We start from the raw sequence: 18,652 nt of genomic DNA, 5'->3' as shown, positions 1-18,652 counted from the left end.
GGAGGTGTGAGCCGAACGTGCTAACCACCAAGCCACCGTTCCCCCCAAAGTTTGAATGGGAAAAAAATGGGAATTTAATCCATAAATGTTAAATATTAAATGGAAAATATTCTTTATCGTTGTAATTAAGCACTTGTTGCACACCATACATCAGCTTTACAGTTAATAATAAACTGTCTATGAGTCTCTTATCTATAGGCTTAAAGGTTTTACCATAAAGTCATGTATGCCTGCCTTTAGTAAACCATTCACTTAGATTACATTAGGATCTGATCTTTATTTAATTGCTTTAACATGTCAGTCTTTTTTTTTTTTTTTTTTTACACAGTGGTCTTGATGGAATTAAATAGTCACTTGTCGTGTTTTACAAAATATCTGCCTCTGAGTATAGATATGAAATTTTACAATTAAGCGGCCAAATTAAATCCCGTCATAATTAAACAATTTTCCATTCTTTTTATTTTGTCCTTTACTGCACATCAGATAATGCCCACAACACCACTGGCAGGAAATGACAACAGGAGGGAACTTACTCTAAGGTCATCTGAGTGACTATGTCCAGTGAAGTGTATCCACTTTCCATGAAAAGCTCGGTGTATCGACCCATTTTTATGGCATCTAACCATTCCCCAACAGAGCTGAACGCACAAAGCTCTGCACTGCCATGCTCCACTAATGAATTGGACACCCTGTGGGAAAGACAAATGGACTGTTAAACAAATGGATGCATAAATCTAACATTAGCATGCTATATGAAGACCGTACAGAAAAAAAAGATGAACAAAACCCTAAGTGGATTTTTCTTGTGCATGCATGGATAGCTTGAATTATGAAAATAATATAAATTGTTGTAAAGTGTTATGTATCGAAGGGAGGTTACATTTAATTATTCTTTCAGAAAATCTTTTTTTTTTGCTAAAATAAGTCCATCTATTACCACCATGAAGTTCCTTCACTCAAAATCGGTCTTATTAAATGTAACATAATTTCATAAGACAATTAAAGGAAATAGATTCCAGCATGTTAAAAAAAAAAGTACAGAGCGATTCGCAATGCAGAAAATATATTTGATACCATGTAATCACCATAATTGGAAGTCATTTGTACGCTGTCACTTCCACTTAACTCTGCATTAAATCATGAAGTACCAGTGCTTATTTGTTTCAAGTGTCATTAAATCTTGATTTTCTGTGTCAGCCATGTAACAAAAGCTGTTAACGCTGCATTATCAGCATTTTGCAGACATGACACGGTTTTTGTGCTCACAGATACAGATGACAAAATGCCATAATTAGCATTCACTTTAAACAGAGCTGGGCCTGTGCTTATACAACAAACAAAACAGGGATAAGAGCCACACAGACCGAGAAACTGAGATGAGAAGCAAACTGAGAGAATAAAACAAGAGAGGACACAAAATGCATGAAATGGGGAGTAAATGAATGCAGGTGTTGTTCTGGTACCTGTTAGAGGGATTGATGAGGCTTTTCAGGCTACTTGGGTTGCGTATGAGCTTGTCCAGGAGGCTCACTATCTCATCAAACTTGGGCCGGCTGTTCCTGTCCTTCTGCCAGCAGTCCATCATGAGCTGGTAGAGAGCTGTGGGACAGTCCATAGGGCCCGGCAACCTGTAGCTCTCCTCTACAGCCTTTATCACCTGATATTTACAGAGAAATATGTTACACGCCATGCGCATTACTAAGACTGCACAAAGGTGTTTTTATTTATTTACTCTAGTAGTGTGCTATTTTGGGATGTAGACAAAGTATTCCCCGCATTATAATCTCATGAGTTCAGGATATTACAGCTGTACTATAAGAATAGCTAAAAGAAGAAATCAAGTTACTTTCAACAATAGTGTTCTTTTTATCAGTCAGACGAATAAAATGCACATATTTAGTAGGACATACAGTAGTTTAACTGGTTAAGTTCACAAATGCAGATACAAATTCCACAATGAGAATAAATCAGATGAGTCCCTTCCATTTGTTTTCAAATGTATTATGTTCTTTCCCTTTCTCTTCCCAGACTGGCCACTTGTCAAGGTGTACTCTGACATCTTTCACGACTGGTAGATGTTGGGATGTGATTACATTTGACAACTGAGTTGGTATATGATGCAGTCATACAAATGTACTGTACAGCTCCTGACACAGAGCTGGTGGGGAATTGCTGTTAAAGGATTGTCACAATGACTCAGAGAATCACTTTTTGATTGACTTTTCATTTGATTTGAGTTATATAAATATACAATATATTATAGATATCGCAGTGTGGACTTTCAGATTGTACCTATAAGTAATTCTATTTAATTTCGACACAAGGATAAAAGTGGCAGTTGAATGGTTAAGTGATTGAGTTTTTCTCTGCAAAGACGCTTTCTCTGCTCTAACGCACAAAACAAATCCCTTATATTGATTACGCACAGCTAGACAGAGAGGTCTGCTGACATGTTCTATGTTTATTTAAGGTTCACAAGCCTTCAAGCAGCTAAGATCTGACTACTGCATTGGGCAAGATGCCAACCTCTCATCTCTCTCCTAGCCGCCAACAAAATTCCCTCAATGTACTGGCAAAAAGAGAAAGCCAAAACAACAGCAGCTCAGAAACCAATCCCCCAGCAACATCTACTGTAGCAGAAGAAGAGAACGGAGAGAGCAAGAGCAAGTGTGAGATAGACAGAGAGAAACATAGGGAAAGAAGACGAGACAGGGTGGGAGCAAGGGAGAGTGAGTTTGAGTAGAGCAGAGCGAGAGAGATCTGAGGCAGCTCTCATGAAGGCCTTAAATAAAACATCAAATAACTTTCTCTTTCCCAAGCGTGTGAAACAGATTAATGATGGAGAGGAGAAGAGGATCTGAGGAGCGAATGAAGCTGTCACTGGCAGGCTAGAAGGGGAGAAAAAAGGTCAGTTCTGCTTGACAACAACATGACTTCAAATTGCACCTCCTTTAGGGACCTTCTCTGAAAACTTCTGCAATGTGTCCTCCGTTTTAATGCTGCTCACATATACACACACATAGACATTATACTTCTAACATGACATGAACACTCATATATCAGAGAACAAAGGAAACGGAGCTGGTGCAGCACATTGCAGCCTTCAATTATATGTCTAATAAAAAAAAAAAAAAGAATTAATTAGTATACTAATTAAAAACTGTCCCCCATCGACTACCCTGTTACCCAACCGTGTTTTATGCCACTTCATACTGTTTTTGCAGAAGCATTAAAAATGGATCTTTACTTCTAACAGATTTAAAAACTCTCACACCTCAAGCAAAGTTCACAGAGTTCACTGCAGTCAGAACTCCAGCCTGATTCTGACTACATTTCCAGCAAATCCCCTGCATCCCTGAATCTACTGCTCACAGACTGGCAGCCTTTGACTTGCCCACTGGGTGTTCAACTATTGAATATCACACCCCCTTTAACTACTCTTCATTGCTGCCGATGCAACTCCCATCCCCACTAACCGTGCTCGATAGTATCAGCTAAGCACACCATTTGACTGCTATGCGTACAGGACCCCGGTTTTCAGCCTTGCAGTTGCAGACCACGTGTCAAAAGCTACTCGTGGCTCAGGAAAACAATTACGATATCGTCATGGTGGATGAATAATCGGTAGTCAGTTCTCACCAAAGACTTGGAACAGAATTTATCATATGCAAAAAATGACCTGCATGCATGTAAACAGAAGCAGGTTTGGTATGTTTTTAACCGACATACATCAATCAACTTGTCTTTGTTGACCACAAATTATTTGGATAATTTGTAAGCAATCAATTTGCATGTGTCTGTTATTGTGGAAATGTTGATGTGAACATGTTGAACATGTCAGAACACACACACAGTGTATGAAAAGTATTCAGAGCATATGTCAAGATTAAAAAAGAAATAAATGACAGATTATACAACAAGGGGAATATCTTTATAGTATAGAGTAAGACCCAATATGTTGCCATCTGTCCTTTTAGTGGAAGTGTATCATCACTTCTTATTGACAATTCATTGTTTATGTTTACATACTGGAAATGGATCGGGTTGTAAAATGTATTCAGGTATTTAAATGGATAAACTGTGGCTGCTGTGACAGAGTTAGAGATCTGCTCCTAAGTAACAAACTTACATCTTGATTGCTCATCTCCCAGTAGGGTCTTTCACCATATGACATCACCTCCCACATGACGATTCCATAGCTCCAGACGTCGCTGGCTGAGGTGAACTTCCTGTAAGAGATAGCCTCTGGTGCTGTCCATCTAATAGGAATCTTCCCTCCCTAGATGCCAAACAGAGCAATGCTCATCAGGAACATTCCTTGTCAAAACATCTTTATGAACACTTCTCACTTTCTATTCACAGCTGGGAAAATGAGTGTCAAGTGGGTAAATATGGTAATAGGAAGAATGTGGCACATGGACGTCTGCCATTCTGAAGCTCTCAGAACCTATTAGTGAAGTACAGCTCAATTTGCTGCTCCTTAGTCTGCTTGCATACAAGCAACCACACACACACACACACACACACACACACACACACACACACACACACACACACACACACACACACACACACACACACACACACACACACACACACACACTACTGTGACATGCCAAGGTGGAAAAGGGAAATAATAATCAGCGGAATTACAGCCGCTGTCACTGAGCTACTAATTATCTCTCTTTCAAAGCCAGCATCATTCAGTTCTGTGTTTATTAATGACAAATTCAGACTGGAGCTTAAAGCTCAGCTGTAGACCTGAGTTGCACTCAGCAGAGTCACAGAAAAGACAAACATTCACCTAATAGTATAATGCCCTCCTACTATTTGTTGTAATGCTGCCAGAAAAATGGTGAGCTTTAGTTCAATACGCACTTCAGACTGACAGAGAAAAAGTGGGCAGTATTGAGCAGGAGTGTGCTAAAGGCTGTTCTGCTGACATAAATGGATGTGGAGTGCTGGTTAATGGCAGAGAGGTCAGCCAGTTAGCGAGATAGCGCAAGTCAGCACGTACGCGGGTGGTGTAGGCCGCCTCCGGGTCGTCTTCTAGCACTCTAGACAGGCCGAAGTCGGACACCTTACACACCAGGTTGCTGTTGACCAAGATGTTGCGGGCCGCCAGGTCGCGGTGCACATAGCCCATGTCGGAGAGGTAGCGCATGCCCGAGGCAATGCCACGCAGCATGCCAACCAGCTGGATCACTGTGAACTGCCCGTCATTCTTCTGCAGAGTGAGACATGAAGTAATTTGACATGTAAGAAGGAGAGACAAAAAAAAAAAACAACAATGCATGATCAGAGACACCAGGCCAATTAGCACTGAATGTGTTTCTGATGCATTTACACGTGTCTCACTGAGTTGATGTTTTTTGTTCACACGGATGCTCTCTTGGACTTGGTGCAATACACTGATTCGAACACTTAAAGAAAATCAACAAATGATGCTTGCTTTACAAGTCTTTACAAATGAGTTGGGTTTACATCATCTACACTATATCATACTGATCACACTACAAACGATTAAGCACTCTTACAGGCTCATTGAACTGCCCTTTGTAATGACAGCTACAGCTGCTACAAAACCTTTCTATTCACGCATGCCACAATCATGATTAGAGTTTTCTATAAATATATTTACGAAACAAATTGCAAGTGATCATATTGCAATGTCATACATAATAATTCATATTCATGAGTTTATATGAGTTCATGTTCAAATCTCTATATGTTTATGCATATAAACACCTGCTACAAACTGGCTATATAAACTTGCTCATGGCGCTTTAATTTATTGAGACATTATTACAGATGCTACCATGATAATTTGAAAACGGTGCATCAGTTCTGCCATAAACTGTTAAGACAAAAGGTTTTTAATGGCCTAAAAAGTGTTGGGGACAAAATCAGGTTACTAAGAAGCGGTGACTACATAACCCCAGTTAGGACTAAAATGTTGCCTCATTTTAAAAAGCATTTGAAGTGAAAGGAAAAAAAAACACACACACCTTTAAAAAGCTGTCAAGAGATCCGTTCTCCATGTACTCTGTAATTATCATCACTGGCTTGCCTTAAGGGGGTAGAGACAATAAAGTTGAAAAAATACTTAAAAAAAAAAAAAAACTAAAAAAAAAAAACCATTTCATAAAACAAAATCGCATTGAATAAATACTGAAGGATTTTCAACCTAGGTTTTATCTATGGCATTTATAGTGCAATAATTTTAACAAGTGCTTTATAAAAGAACCAATTATTCTAAGAAGGTCAAAAAATGCAAGTACAATCTGTTTAAATGTCTAAGGGCAGTAAATCAATGGAAGTTAAATGCAATTTTCAAGTAGCACATAAATAGATTAAAACTACATTTTAAGAAATCAGATATCGAGACCCCTTTAATAATCTTTATAGCATTTTAGCAGTTGTAGAAATAGATGCAAATACTCTTACTTTTAGTGACCACACCCTCCAGGTGGATGATGTTAGGGTGATCAAACTGGCCCATGATGCTGGCCTCAGCCAGGAAGTCTCGTCTCTGCTTCTCGGTGTACCCTGCTTTCAGTGTTTTAATAGCCACCACGATCTCTCTTTTTCCTGGTAGTCTCAGTGGCCCACTACACACCTCTCCAAACTCACCTGCCAAACGGGACTCGGTTAACATCGAAGACACCGAGACAAAGAGGGTCAGATCAATTTTAATGCATTTACTCTTTGAAAGAGATTGTGTAAGATATACAGCCAATTCTATCAGCACAAACCATTTTCTTCTTCACGTGTCTACTTTACACCACCGAGTTACGCACAGAATGTTTCTATTGCAAGTTTTGCCTTGAGCTCTATTTCAGGTTTATGTATATACTTGACTTTATGGTACAATAAAGCAAAAGCATCATTCGGTTTGGCTCAGAGCAGCCTTCCATTCATCAGTCACTCAATCTGCAGTTTAATTTGAAACTTTTTAGAGCCTTGCTGTTTTCTGACTCACCGGCTCCTATCACACGCTCTATTGTAATGCAAGAGACATCAATCTCCTTAGCAAACTCATGGACAGCTTGGTTGGGATCTTCGTAGGTGTGAGGATCGATATATGTGCGCACTCCAGGGAATTTGACTAAGAGGAAAGTGAAACGGAGAGGAAAAATGAGCAAATGAATAAAAAGACAAATGTAAGAAATGCGCATCACTTTATAGTTTTTTCTGACCAGCGGTTAGGTAAGACAGCACGCGTGTATAGAGTTCTGCTAAAGCTGGATATAACACAAGATCTCAAATTGAAATTAATGTTATCACTTGATACAGACGCTAAACATCCTATGTCTTGGAAGATTTGTATTTGTTGCTCCATTCAAGACAACTCATGTTAAAATGCTATCATACTGACAAACAGGTAAAGGAATACAAAGATTTGTTCAAGAAGAGCTGTTATGTAGTCGCTTTGCACCATTGATTGGTGCTTTTCTGTCATGACTTACTGTGGCCATTGTGGAAATGCATCTTTTCCTCATCGGGATCCTGCTTTGCTTTACTGTAGCCACAGCGCCTGACAAAGGGAACGACATTCACAGCTGCGAATAATGGTCAAATAGACACAGAGACATGCCCTGCTTATAAAATCTTATCACTTTCTCTGTCTCTCTCTCTCTCTCACACACACACACACACACACACACACACACACACACACACACACACACACACACACACACACACACACACACACACAGCCAGGTTTTTCTCTAAGTGAGGCACAGTATAAGTGTGTGTGTGTGTTCAGGAGGCTTCAGCAAGTAAACATCCTGTCACAACAGTTGGGCATGTGTACGGCACACAGCATTGTTGTAGCGTTATGCCACAGTGACAGCTCATAGTGAGTACAGCAGACCACTGCACTGCTATTAGCTGCCTCTTAGTCACTTTACTGTCAACTCATCACTCTTTATACAATAATCTTAAAAATGTAAAAGAAATGTCCATGTTTCTGTGCATATTGGTTATAAATCAATAGTAATATTTATGTCATCATTCATTCTTTAATATGTCTCTTTCTATTGCACAAAATAACTGATTCTTTTACAAAAAAACAAAGGATTAAAACAGTACCACATATATTCAGCTCGGTCATCATTTTAAGTTCAACGGCACAACAAATCTCTCCAGGTAACCGTGCTTTACCACCTCTTTGTTCCTATTTCAAAGCCGAAGCAGCTTTTATTTCCTGTTCTTGAGCTGGAAAGCTTCATGTAGTAGTTGGTCTATGATGGGCGCTTTACGGAGTATTCAGTAATCCTCCATGATTTATCCACCTCGGACCCCAGGTAGGAGCACAGAGACGAGTGAGCTGAGTATGGCTGGTGATTAGCTGAGTAGGACACTTAAGCTTTACCCTCATTTAAAAAAATCCCAAAACATAACCACCATGTCTGAATGGACCAGTGATGATTTTCACTGTGCGCACCACGTTCCAAATTTTTTTCCTTGTTCCACACCAGGAAAGCATTTGTCTTATCATTGGGAAATGTGTGAGGTTGACAGCTCTTGTATGCGCTCCTCTGAGTTTGTGCTGCTGTGCATTGAGCAGCAGATCTAAAGGATGCGGTGGCTGGGTTTACATGTCTCAGAGGAAGCACAGGCTAGCTCTCACCCTCCTCTGTTGATAGTTGTGTGGTGGTGAAGATCCAGCTAATAGCTAGAAACTTGCAACTAACTGAAATGGGAGAAAACCGGTTTACAAAAGACACAGAGTTTAAAACATTAGCCTGCCGTTTGAACTGTGATGGATGTCACAGTTTGATCTGACTAATTACAATTTAAAGATTTCGCTTCTCTGAGCAATACCTCATGCTTGGATGCTAGGTGACTTGATAGACATGCTAATGTAAACAGAGCTGACAGTCCCTGAAAATGAAAGTTTTACTTTTCCACGAGACAAGCCGCAATAATTACACAGCAAAGTGTGATATCGCTATTTCACTGACAGGCTGAATGGGTCTCTGATTCCTCCCAGACTGCTCATGTTCAGCATTACCTGCTGTAAAGGTCTCACAAATGCAATATAGTTCATTCATGAGGCCAAAAAAGGCTATTAACTACTCTGATAGCTTCCTGCACCGGCGTAGGCTTCCAAGCTATACCTTAGACATTAAAGGTCAGTCGGGTGTCAAGGCCCTTGTGAAAATGGTACAATGATACAGCTCAGGAATAATTGCTTCAGCATGGACCGTCCTTGAGGTGTTACACGGCACCTGCTTAAACAATCAGGTCTGCCTCTCGTGTGGTGGTGTGAAGGCTCGTTAGAAATTCTGCCTGCTCCTAGTGTGTGTTTTGTGGTCCTCCCCCAGCGGCTGGCGTAAATTTCACCAAGGACTTGACAGCATCGAATTAACGGCTGCAGCACAGTTCAAGGGCGGAGGCCAAAAAGAAGGACAACGATTGCCAGAGAAAGACAAGCAGCCTTCCGATCAGATCTCAGTTCTGGACTCAGTTAAGTCCTACAGAGGATAATTCTTTTGTCTTATTCTGTTACATAATATGTACAAGACAAACATCTCAGGCATAAGGAATTCAACTAAATTCCTTTTCCATCTTTTATGCCTGTTATTTACAGATCTACTTCTCTCTCATGACAGAAATAACCAAGACGGTGCATGTTTCGAATATTCATTTCCGGTTCTGACCACGTCACAGTGCGTCCTAAGACACACGGATGAACGTTAGTATCTCCTATGAACACATTGTGCCTGAGATGCAAAGTGGACCAGCATGTGTGAAACAGGATATTGTCAGATTGCCACTTCCTGCTCAGCTACTGTCACAAAGCCAACACCTGGACATATGTATTTTCCAGCACAAATATCTATGAACAGAAGCAGACATGCAAATGGAATAAATGATTACTGTGCAGCATAAATTACTACATTTAGGCCATAATGAGTAACAGTGCAAAGTTACTGTGCCAGCCTATTAGAACAATGACATATTAAGTAATAATGTTTATAATACAAAATTATATTCATAGGATTTATACCGTAGCACCGTTGCATCATTTTCCTTCTAACTGTTAATAATTTTCTATTAAAACATTATGAAAAGTGTTGATACGTTTTTTACACACCACCCGGATTTCTTAACACCGCCTGACATTTCTCTGTCAAGCTGAGCAATAAAAATCAAACACTTTCTCACCTGCCACTGAGAAGAAAGCCGGTGATCAATGCCAGCAGGATGATGCCCAATGTAACAGCCACAGCGATGACGGGCACACGGCCCTGATCTCTGGAGGCGGACACTACAGAGAAGCAAGAGCTGTGAGCCATGCATATTTTTAATGTATTTATTTATGTATCATCACTGATATGTGAGTCTCCCAGCACTGATATCTTCAGACCCAATCTGCACTAGCTTAAGGAGATGTTTCCCGAGTAAACACAGACACTTCTGTAAGGCACTCTGGATAAGAGCATCTACCACATGCAGGAAATATAAATGTAAATGAAGCGGGGCACATACAGTATTCACAGCCATGCATGTTGTCAGTATGACAACTTGCACCAAAAACCCTACATTTAGCCCTAACCATCTAAAGCGTGTCCCAGAAGTAACATGGGCAAAACAATCAGCAGCCGGTCCATTTTAAATATTAAAATTCATGTTTTCATCTTATCATATTTTTAACAACATTAAATACGTCATGTTTAATTCGTGTTTCCAATTAAGGCAATTGTTGTACGAACAGACAGCATTCTCTAATCAATGAATTTAATTTATTTGTTCATTCTGATGGTTAACAATTGAATGTGACATAACAGTGCGTGAATTAGTGCTGCGACTTACAGTATGGACTGGTTTCAAACTCAAAGCGTCGACTGAAGCCTCCATAACCTGCCGAGGTGCGAGCTCTGATCTGAAAGATGTATGCAGAGGATGGCTTCAAGCCATCCACCACAATCTCGGTCTCCTTTGACTTGACTATGGTGTAACTGGTCTCCTGATCCTTCATGACACAAAGCAAAACAAAGAAAGAAGGCGTAAGATTCTTACCAGTGATGTAGAACATTAGGGGAAGAGTGTAAAATAAAATGGTTGTGGGATAAATACAGAAGGAAAGAAGATTTCTCAAGAAAAAAAAACCCATGAGAGGCAGAGTCTGTGAATATGTAAGTAAGTGCATGCTGAGAGATCACTTTCATGTTTCTCGGATGCGTGGCGGTAGAGCTATGTGGTGAAGACTCTATCCATTAGGGGAAGGGGCACTTTTCTTTTGAAAGTGCCTCATATCAGTGTTTCCCAGACCACACCACTGTGCTGAGGTCATGCAGGAGACTGAGCCGCTTTAAGCACAATTGTCTCTTTAAATGGCCTTAACAGTGGAGCCGGTCAAAGCTACGATGTGAGCAGCAATCTGAGCCACGCATCGACTCCAGGTCTGATTTCAGGCTTTTTGTGAGCTTTGTCACAAAAAAAAAAAAAGAGAGGCCATACTCGCCTTACTGCCACTTGTATCATTGCACTGAACACACTTTGACTCAACCTCATGTTTTTCTTTCTGATTTTTAGACTTTTCCTTCATATGGAAATCATAAATAGCAGGCTTTGTCAACACACGGTGATTGTCTGTATACCAAAGTCGACAAGAGGGTGAACTATGTACTGAATCTCTGCTCAAGTTTAAAACTCATTTGTGTCTGTATCCATGGCACTACCGAAAAGATGTGATGTGAACTTCACCTGAAAATCACTACAACCTGATGTCTTATATAGAGCCATGAACTAATCACTAAAAGTCCATTAAAACTGAGCATTTACAGCTAAATCAAATAACTTCTCATCCACTCAGATAGCTACATCTATCTTTTGCTATGCATTTCTTATTGATTACAACATACCAAGACTGAAATAAACCATAACAGCTTATTTGTATTATCCCTCTTTCTCACTTGGAGTACACTGTCTTCCAGTAATCACCTTCTCAAAGTACTTGATCTCGTACTCCAGGATGATGCCATTGGGTCTGTCTGGTTCCTGCCAGGACACAGCGATGCTGTTCTTCGCCGTCTTTCCTCTCTTTACCACACTGATGGGAGATGGAGCTAAACAGAAAAAAATAAGGGTTTTGCTTTTGTTGACTTCTCAATCCAGGCAAAAATTCCTCTAGCTGCAATGGAAAGGTGTGATGCAATATTGAGTAACTGCATAGAAAGTCACATCATGGTACAGGTTTATGTTGTTCAAGGGGAAACTGGCACTTATTAACAGTTTGTAATCACAGATCGATCGATCTATATATCTGTCTGTCTCTCTGTCTAGTACTGCTGCATGATTGGCTGATAACGGCATGAATGTATGCAGGTGTTCTTAAATTAAGTGAATGGTGAGTGAGTTAGTGTGTGTATGTGTATGTTTATATATTAATAGAGAGAGAGAGAGAGAGAGAGAGAGAGAGAGAGAGAGAGAGAGAGAGAGAGTATGAGAGAGATACTAATATCACACTTCATAAACTGCATATATCCATTTTCATGTGGAAAAACTTCTTTATTCTCATCTTTATTGTAAAAAATTTTTTTATCCCAAAATAAAAAAAAAAACGACATTGTTTTTTATCATAAACATAACAAGTGTTGAATAAAACAGTATTGCGTGTTTTTAAACTCTTGACTTAAAACCTGGCAAAACCTGTATTTCATTCATGTTTTCACAACTAACAATAAAGCACAAGCTGTTAAATATTCAGAACATGAGCAGTAAAGACAATTAGATATGGCACTTTAACACACTTTTGTTTCAGCTGCTTGATGAGAAATGAATTCAGTGTTGAAAATGGCTTTAGGAGATGACATGGCATGACACTGTTTACACACTCCATTTACTGCGTATTAAAACAATCCCGCATCCGGTTACAATCTGTCTTCAATCACAAACTTCCCATTACTGTCTAAACACTGCGTCAACATTAACAGGCGTGAAACTGTTTTATAGCACATGCCACCAATACAACTGTCTATAAAGTAATTCAATCACCCTGCATTATCTTACCTATGCAGTCACTCCTTTAACATTTTCTTTTAACATCGACTGCAGATTTCGGGAAACATATATGCATATTGCACTCAAAAGGTGCTCGCACACTTACCAGTCCGTTTAATTTGGTTTGGGTTCAATCTGCACATAATTAAACACATTACATTTAATTCAAAACAAAAATGAGAAGCTTGTAGGACTGAAAACACTTAACTTAAGTGTGTTGTAATTGTGTACAAAAATCATATGAGCCTGGAGAACAAACCCACGTGTTAATAAATGAAAACTCTTTTGTGTGTCACGTCTAACAGTGAGTGTGATCATAAACTGACCAAAGATTATCGGTTTTGATTTTTGTCCATCAGTTTGCCAACAAACTGTGGTAATTCAGTGGTTAAGGTGTTGGGCTACTAATCGGAAGGTCATGGGTTCGAACCCCAGGTCCACCAAGCTGGCACTGCTGGGCCCCTGAGCAAGGCCCTTAACCCTCAGTTGCTCAGTTGTAAGTCACTCTGGATACGGGTGTCTGCTAAATGCCGTAAATGTAAACAAGAGCATTAAAATGCTAAATGCTCTCACCAAAGCTCTCTTCCTCCTTACCGGGGTTCGACACACATCATATTTCTCCAGCCCTACAGCTCAGTCATTTTGGTTTAGTTATTAAATTGTTGGCAAGAAAAAAATTACCTACTATTACCAAGCATGAGATATTAAATGAAATAAAAGATCCAGTCTCTTTTTATTTATTTCAAGCTTTACTTTTCTTAATTTTTTTTTTTTTTTGGCAGATTACTAGAATTTTTTTTTAAACTAAATATTTAGAATTAGAAAAATTACCTGCCATTAGAACAAGACAAATCTGTCTAGAAAAAGATTTCACAATCATACATTTGCTTTATTGTAAGCTTGTAATAGGAAATACTAGATAAAACTGACTATATTGACTGCATATATTTTGACCAACCCACCCACTCACAATTATCCCAAACCGCTACGACCTCAAATACGTGGCCTTTTTGTTTCGCTTCCAGCAGTTGGGTTGATTCCGAGTCGAGTCACTTTCTCACTGCAAGCATTTCAGACCAAAAGCATCTCGCGGCGATACTCTCGGACTCCCTTCAGAACGACCGCACAGAAAGGAAAATGCAGCAGGATTCAATTCTATAGACATTGAATAAACACTACATATGTAAAAGTGCTCAAAGAAATTCAGAGTGAGAAACTGCAGTTATTCTTTGTCCTTACTGTTCTCATTTTTCTGTTTTTACTGCCTTTACAAAATCCCATGGTGTGCCTTCCATACACAAACCTACTGCCACCCATCTACACACAAAAAAACAGAAATGTGAGCCAGCTGTGTATTCAGAAACAGAAGTGTCAGACTGTAGCCGCGAGATAAGTATTATTTAAGCATGTTCAAATGATCCCAGAGGTGCTGATATAGTAGCTCGGCTGCACCGGGGCAGCATTTAGAGCTCAACAGGGGTCAGTGATAGGGGAAGCAAAGAAAAGTCTTCTCGCCTCTTGAAAACAAAGAGTAACCGTATCCCTCCTTTCAGCCAGACAAAACTATAATCATTCCTATCTTAAAAGCCTGAAACGGAATACTTGGCAACCCGATCTGCAGGCTGGCAGGCAAAGAGCTGCTTTGTGGAGGGTGGCTGGGCTACTTAAACAGTCTGGCAGCCTGCTAAATGGTCGACTCTCAGTCAGGCAGGAGACTTTGAGTTATTGATTCACAATAAGCTTTAAGGCTTTCCAGGAGATTTTAGATCTATACTTCTGATGACGGAATGACAGGAAACGAAAACAGCTGCGTCGGAGTTGGGAGTCAAACCAAAGAAGAATGGGGATGTCGTTTTAATATTAATGAATTATTTGGAAAATGATATGAAGCATCTTTACAAATGTATAATATCGTGTAATGATATATTAAAATGTGTGCTACTTATAAAGACACGTGGTTCTGTTTAGGTGCTTTTGATATAGTGCCGTTCGTAAACGGATAATCCACAGATTCATCAAAACATCATAAATAATTCAAAAGTTCTGAAAATGATCCAACAATTTTTGGTGTGCAAAACGAACACAAAAAAAAAATCAAGTGCAAACAAAATCTTCGTGCAGTCGGTGTGGCAGCATCTCCGAGCCTCTCTCATTAGCAGATGGAACACGTCCGTACTAGAGAAAGTGTGGCAGAGTAAGTGTGATGGTGCTCTGATTAATAGCTCAGATTGGGAAGTGTTGCCATTCTGCAGTGCGTGAATTTGTTAACACTGCACCGTTGCCAGCAAAGAAGCTGCAAACGCCAAACAGCGAGGCATCTCGCTGATTCCACACTTAGATGTACACCTAGATGTGTTAACATTCCTATTTTCAGTACGGAAGTTCACACGATTGCATACTAGCAGCGGCATTGATTAATCACCATTATCTAACATGCATCATGCTGCGTGTAAGCGCCATTAGAAGACTTTGCTTCTCTTTGGTGGCACAAGACCGACGGCAGGCAGTATTATTTTGTTTAAACAAGCCCTTTCAGGGAGACACTTGCATGTAATTTAATTGAAGCTAGCACGCTGGGTGTGCAGTTTTAGTGCGAGCAGGAAAGGTCACTGTTTCCAATCTGACCTGGTCTCAGTGCCAGACCGAAACTCTCAGCAGGCCATGTGTTTGTAAACAAGTATTGCTGGGGAGATTCCTGCTGAGAAACAAGATGAAAAACCTCTGGCAATGCCGAGCGGCCCGCTGGCCAAAACTGCCGCTGAGGTACGACTCCTGCCAACAGGTTCCCATGCCAATCCAGGCACAGCAGGAAGAACATGGGTCTTCTTAAAAATTTTGCAATGCCCAAGCATGAACCAGAGCTTCCACCAAAATGCATATTGTTTTTCTGATGCACTTAACATATCATATCGGAGATCAGACAGAGAACATACTAAAACAACGGTTAAAAAACAATCTCCCACACCACCAAATTGCTGTGCTCCCTCTACTGGTTCCCAGTACCTGCATGCATCAGGTTTAAAACAATGATGCTTGCCTATATAGCAAAAATTAGACCAACACCCTCTTACCTCGAAGCTCTTAGCACTCCCCGCTCTGCACCACACTCCTATTGATACTCTAGCACTTCTCAACTAGTCCTACCATCTCAAAGGGTACAAAGTAAGACTCTTCTCTGTTCTGGCACCTAAATGGTCCAATGAACTACCCATCAATGTCAGAACCACAGAGTCACTGGATGTCTTCAAAAGACAGGTGAAGACCTCTTCCTGAAGTACATAAATTAGCACAAACTTTTTCTTGTATGTCTGTGTGCTATATTACCTCCAAACAGAGTTTAGACTCATGAAATCCTAAGTCTGCGACCTATCGAACCAGAATCAGTTGGTTCATTAATAGAGACTTTAAAGCATGTGAATTAGGGCATCTGCCAAATACTGTAAATGTAAATGTAATTATCTAACATGAATATCATTATGTCTAATCAATATTCGATCTTGTAAAGTAAATTGCACCCAAGGTTTACAAAGTTAAGACTTTTTTTGATTTGACCTTCTTTTATCTAAAAGTCAGTCCAGTTTCATTAACACTTACTCACCATGCAATAAATCTGCAAAGTGGGAAGAAAACATCGGTGCCTTCACTTTCATTTTTTGTGATCACAAGCTAGCCAGATAAATACAACCCAGTAAACAGTACAGACAGTGTTAAAGATTTAAAAAGCTATCACGCTAACAAATAACATGCTACTTAGTTTAATGCTGATCTTGTGAGAAGCCACACTAAGCTGGTGTCACTTGCTGAACCTGGAATTGAGTAGACCATCTTTGATAAGTTCCAGCATGAGTTACAACTAGGGTTGCAAAATTCCAGGAATTTTCAAGACAGGAATCTTTCCATGGGAATTAACTGGGAATTAAAAAAAAAAAACGCAGAGTTGCTTATAACAAGGAATATATTACCTAGCATGAATGTCTGCTTATGACCAAACAACATGTTTATTTATGTTTGTATATGATATAGTTTATATACATTTCCCTATATTTTCAAAGAATTCCCATAAATTCCCATAAATTCCCATAAATTCCCGTAAAGTTTCCAATTTTCGAATATTTCCAAAATTCCCCAGATTAAGTTCACGGTAAATTTACGGAAACTTTCCGCCCCTTTGCAACCCTAGTTACAACCTTTAGTCATATTCAGAATAGTGGGTCCAGTGGGAGGTCATCTCGATGGCCCAGGTCGCCCACATCACCAAATACCACCTTCAACTCCATCATCCTCATCATCTCACAGACCACTAACAACACCACTTTTTCAAAATCTCTCTTAAAATGATTCCACACAGGAATAACACAACTACAGCACCAATCAACAACTCATCACCAATCTCACTAAACCCTTCGGCTATGTTTCGGTAAAGACCTATTTAATGTGTTCCAGTGTGGAGAGTTTTTAAATATCCTGTAAGGTAGAAATAAATAGGGTGACATAAATTAGAAAAAAGGTTGCATTTTATTACTGAATGTCTGAACAAAAAAGTTTTTTATCTCTAAGCCTTTTCCACAATGGCCTGAGAGTTTATCGTGTGGCGGAAGCGTTTAGAAGTGACTTATTTTAAAATGACTCACTGGGTCACCATCTGTTAAGCCCCAACTGCTGATAACACATAGCCAATGCACTGGCGACGAATGGAGCAAAATGCAAAATCTCTCAACGACGTCCCAAAACCAACTCGCTGGGAGTAATTATGAATATTGAGTGTGGCAAGTCTTTGCAGGCAGATATGTCAATTACTCGCTGTGAATGGGCAAATATTAAAAGCTCACAGAATAGCTCTGCAAATGCCACCACTTATGTGGCTGTCAACGTTCATTGGGGAAATACGAGCACACTTCAGAGGCACATGAAAGACTAAAGCGCTAATCACTTGCACCTGCGTGCTATTCAGTTTGTTTTGAAATCTAGTTCACTTGAAATCAGTGAACATTTGATCAATCTACACAAACTGCCCTAGTTAGGAAAATCTCGCTTTCCTCAAAGCAGAAACTGTGAAAAACAGATTTCTTCCTTCTCTTTATAGAGCAGGCTTTGCCAGTGTGACGTTAATTCCGCACACGCTGCTTGAGCTGAAGCTGTTTTGAAGCAGGCCATCTTGGGTTGCAAAATCGTTCTTCTTGTCACCATTAATAGTACTTTAAAGACCTTAAACCTGCTGTTGATCTCACAGCACCTTAATGACTGAGGCAGATGTTGAAGCCCTGGAAAGCAACGTACGTTGCTGTGCCATCCGTGTAAAATAAATTAGAACCTTGATATTGTTTTTATTTATTTTTTTTTTGTACTATTTAAGTGCATAGGTGGTGCGTTTGGTGACAGAGACATAGTAGCAGGGAAATAAGTGCAAATATTATGTTAAGTATTGCACCCTAAATTAGACTGGGGAAGCAGCTCACAGGGGTTGTGCAAAAGGCCTGGGAGTTTACAGTAATGGATTACACAGAAGGGAAGGAGAAATAAATGGTTTGGCTCTGGCAGCACCTGTGCCACCTGCTCCTGGAGTGGAAACGAGAGTAAAAGCAAGGAGCACGACATAGTCACCACCACACTGTGGAACGTAATCTTGGAGCCTCGG

At 39.9% G+C, this 18,652-nt stretch overlaps 1 protein-coding gene across 1 annotated transcript in view; it reads right to left on the bottom strand.

Moving 5' to 3' along the window:
• LOC113639353 (ephrin type-A receptor 5) overlaps nt 1–18,652 on the bottom strand; it is a 55,420-nt gene that overhangs the window by 3,495 nt on the left and 33,273 nt on the right. The window contains exons 6-16 of the mRNA XM_027141181.2: nt 11,959–12,083; nt 10,828–10,987; nt 10,180–10,282; nt 7,470–7,537; nt 6,983–7,108; nt 6,448–6,633; nt 6,009–6,070; nt 5,018–5,227; nt 4,130–4,279; nt 1,464–1,657; nt 534–689 (exon numbers count right to left, since the gene is read on the bottom strand). Of these exons, the coding sequence (XP_026996982.1) occupies nt 534–689; nt 1,464–1,657; nt 4,130–4,279; nt 5,018–5,227; nt 6,009–6,070; nt 6,448–6,633; nt 6,983–7,108; nt 7,470–7,537; nt 10,180–10,282; nt 10,828–10,987; nt 11,959–12,083 (1,540 nt within the window). The remainder of the gene's footprint in view (nt 1–533; nt 690–1,463; nt 1,658–4,129; nt 4,280–5,017; nt 5,228–6,008; nt 6,071–6,447; nt 6,634–6,982; nt 7,109–7,469; nt 7,538–10,179; nt 10,283–10,827; nt 10,988–11,958; nt 12,084–18,652) is intronic.

The sequence above is a fragment of the Tachysurus fulvidraco genome, chromosome 20, assembly GCF_022655615.1.
Source record: "Tachysurus fulvidraco isolate hzauxx_2018 chromosome 20, HZAU_PFXX_2.0, whole genome shotgun sequence".
Taxonomy (NCBI): Eukaryota; Metazoa; Chordata; class Actinopteri; order Siluriformes; family Bagridae; genus Tachysurus; species Tachysurus fulvidraco.
The sequence above is the reverse complement of the archived record's forward strand: the minus strand, read 5'-3'. Positions and strand labels throughout refer to the sequence as shown.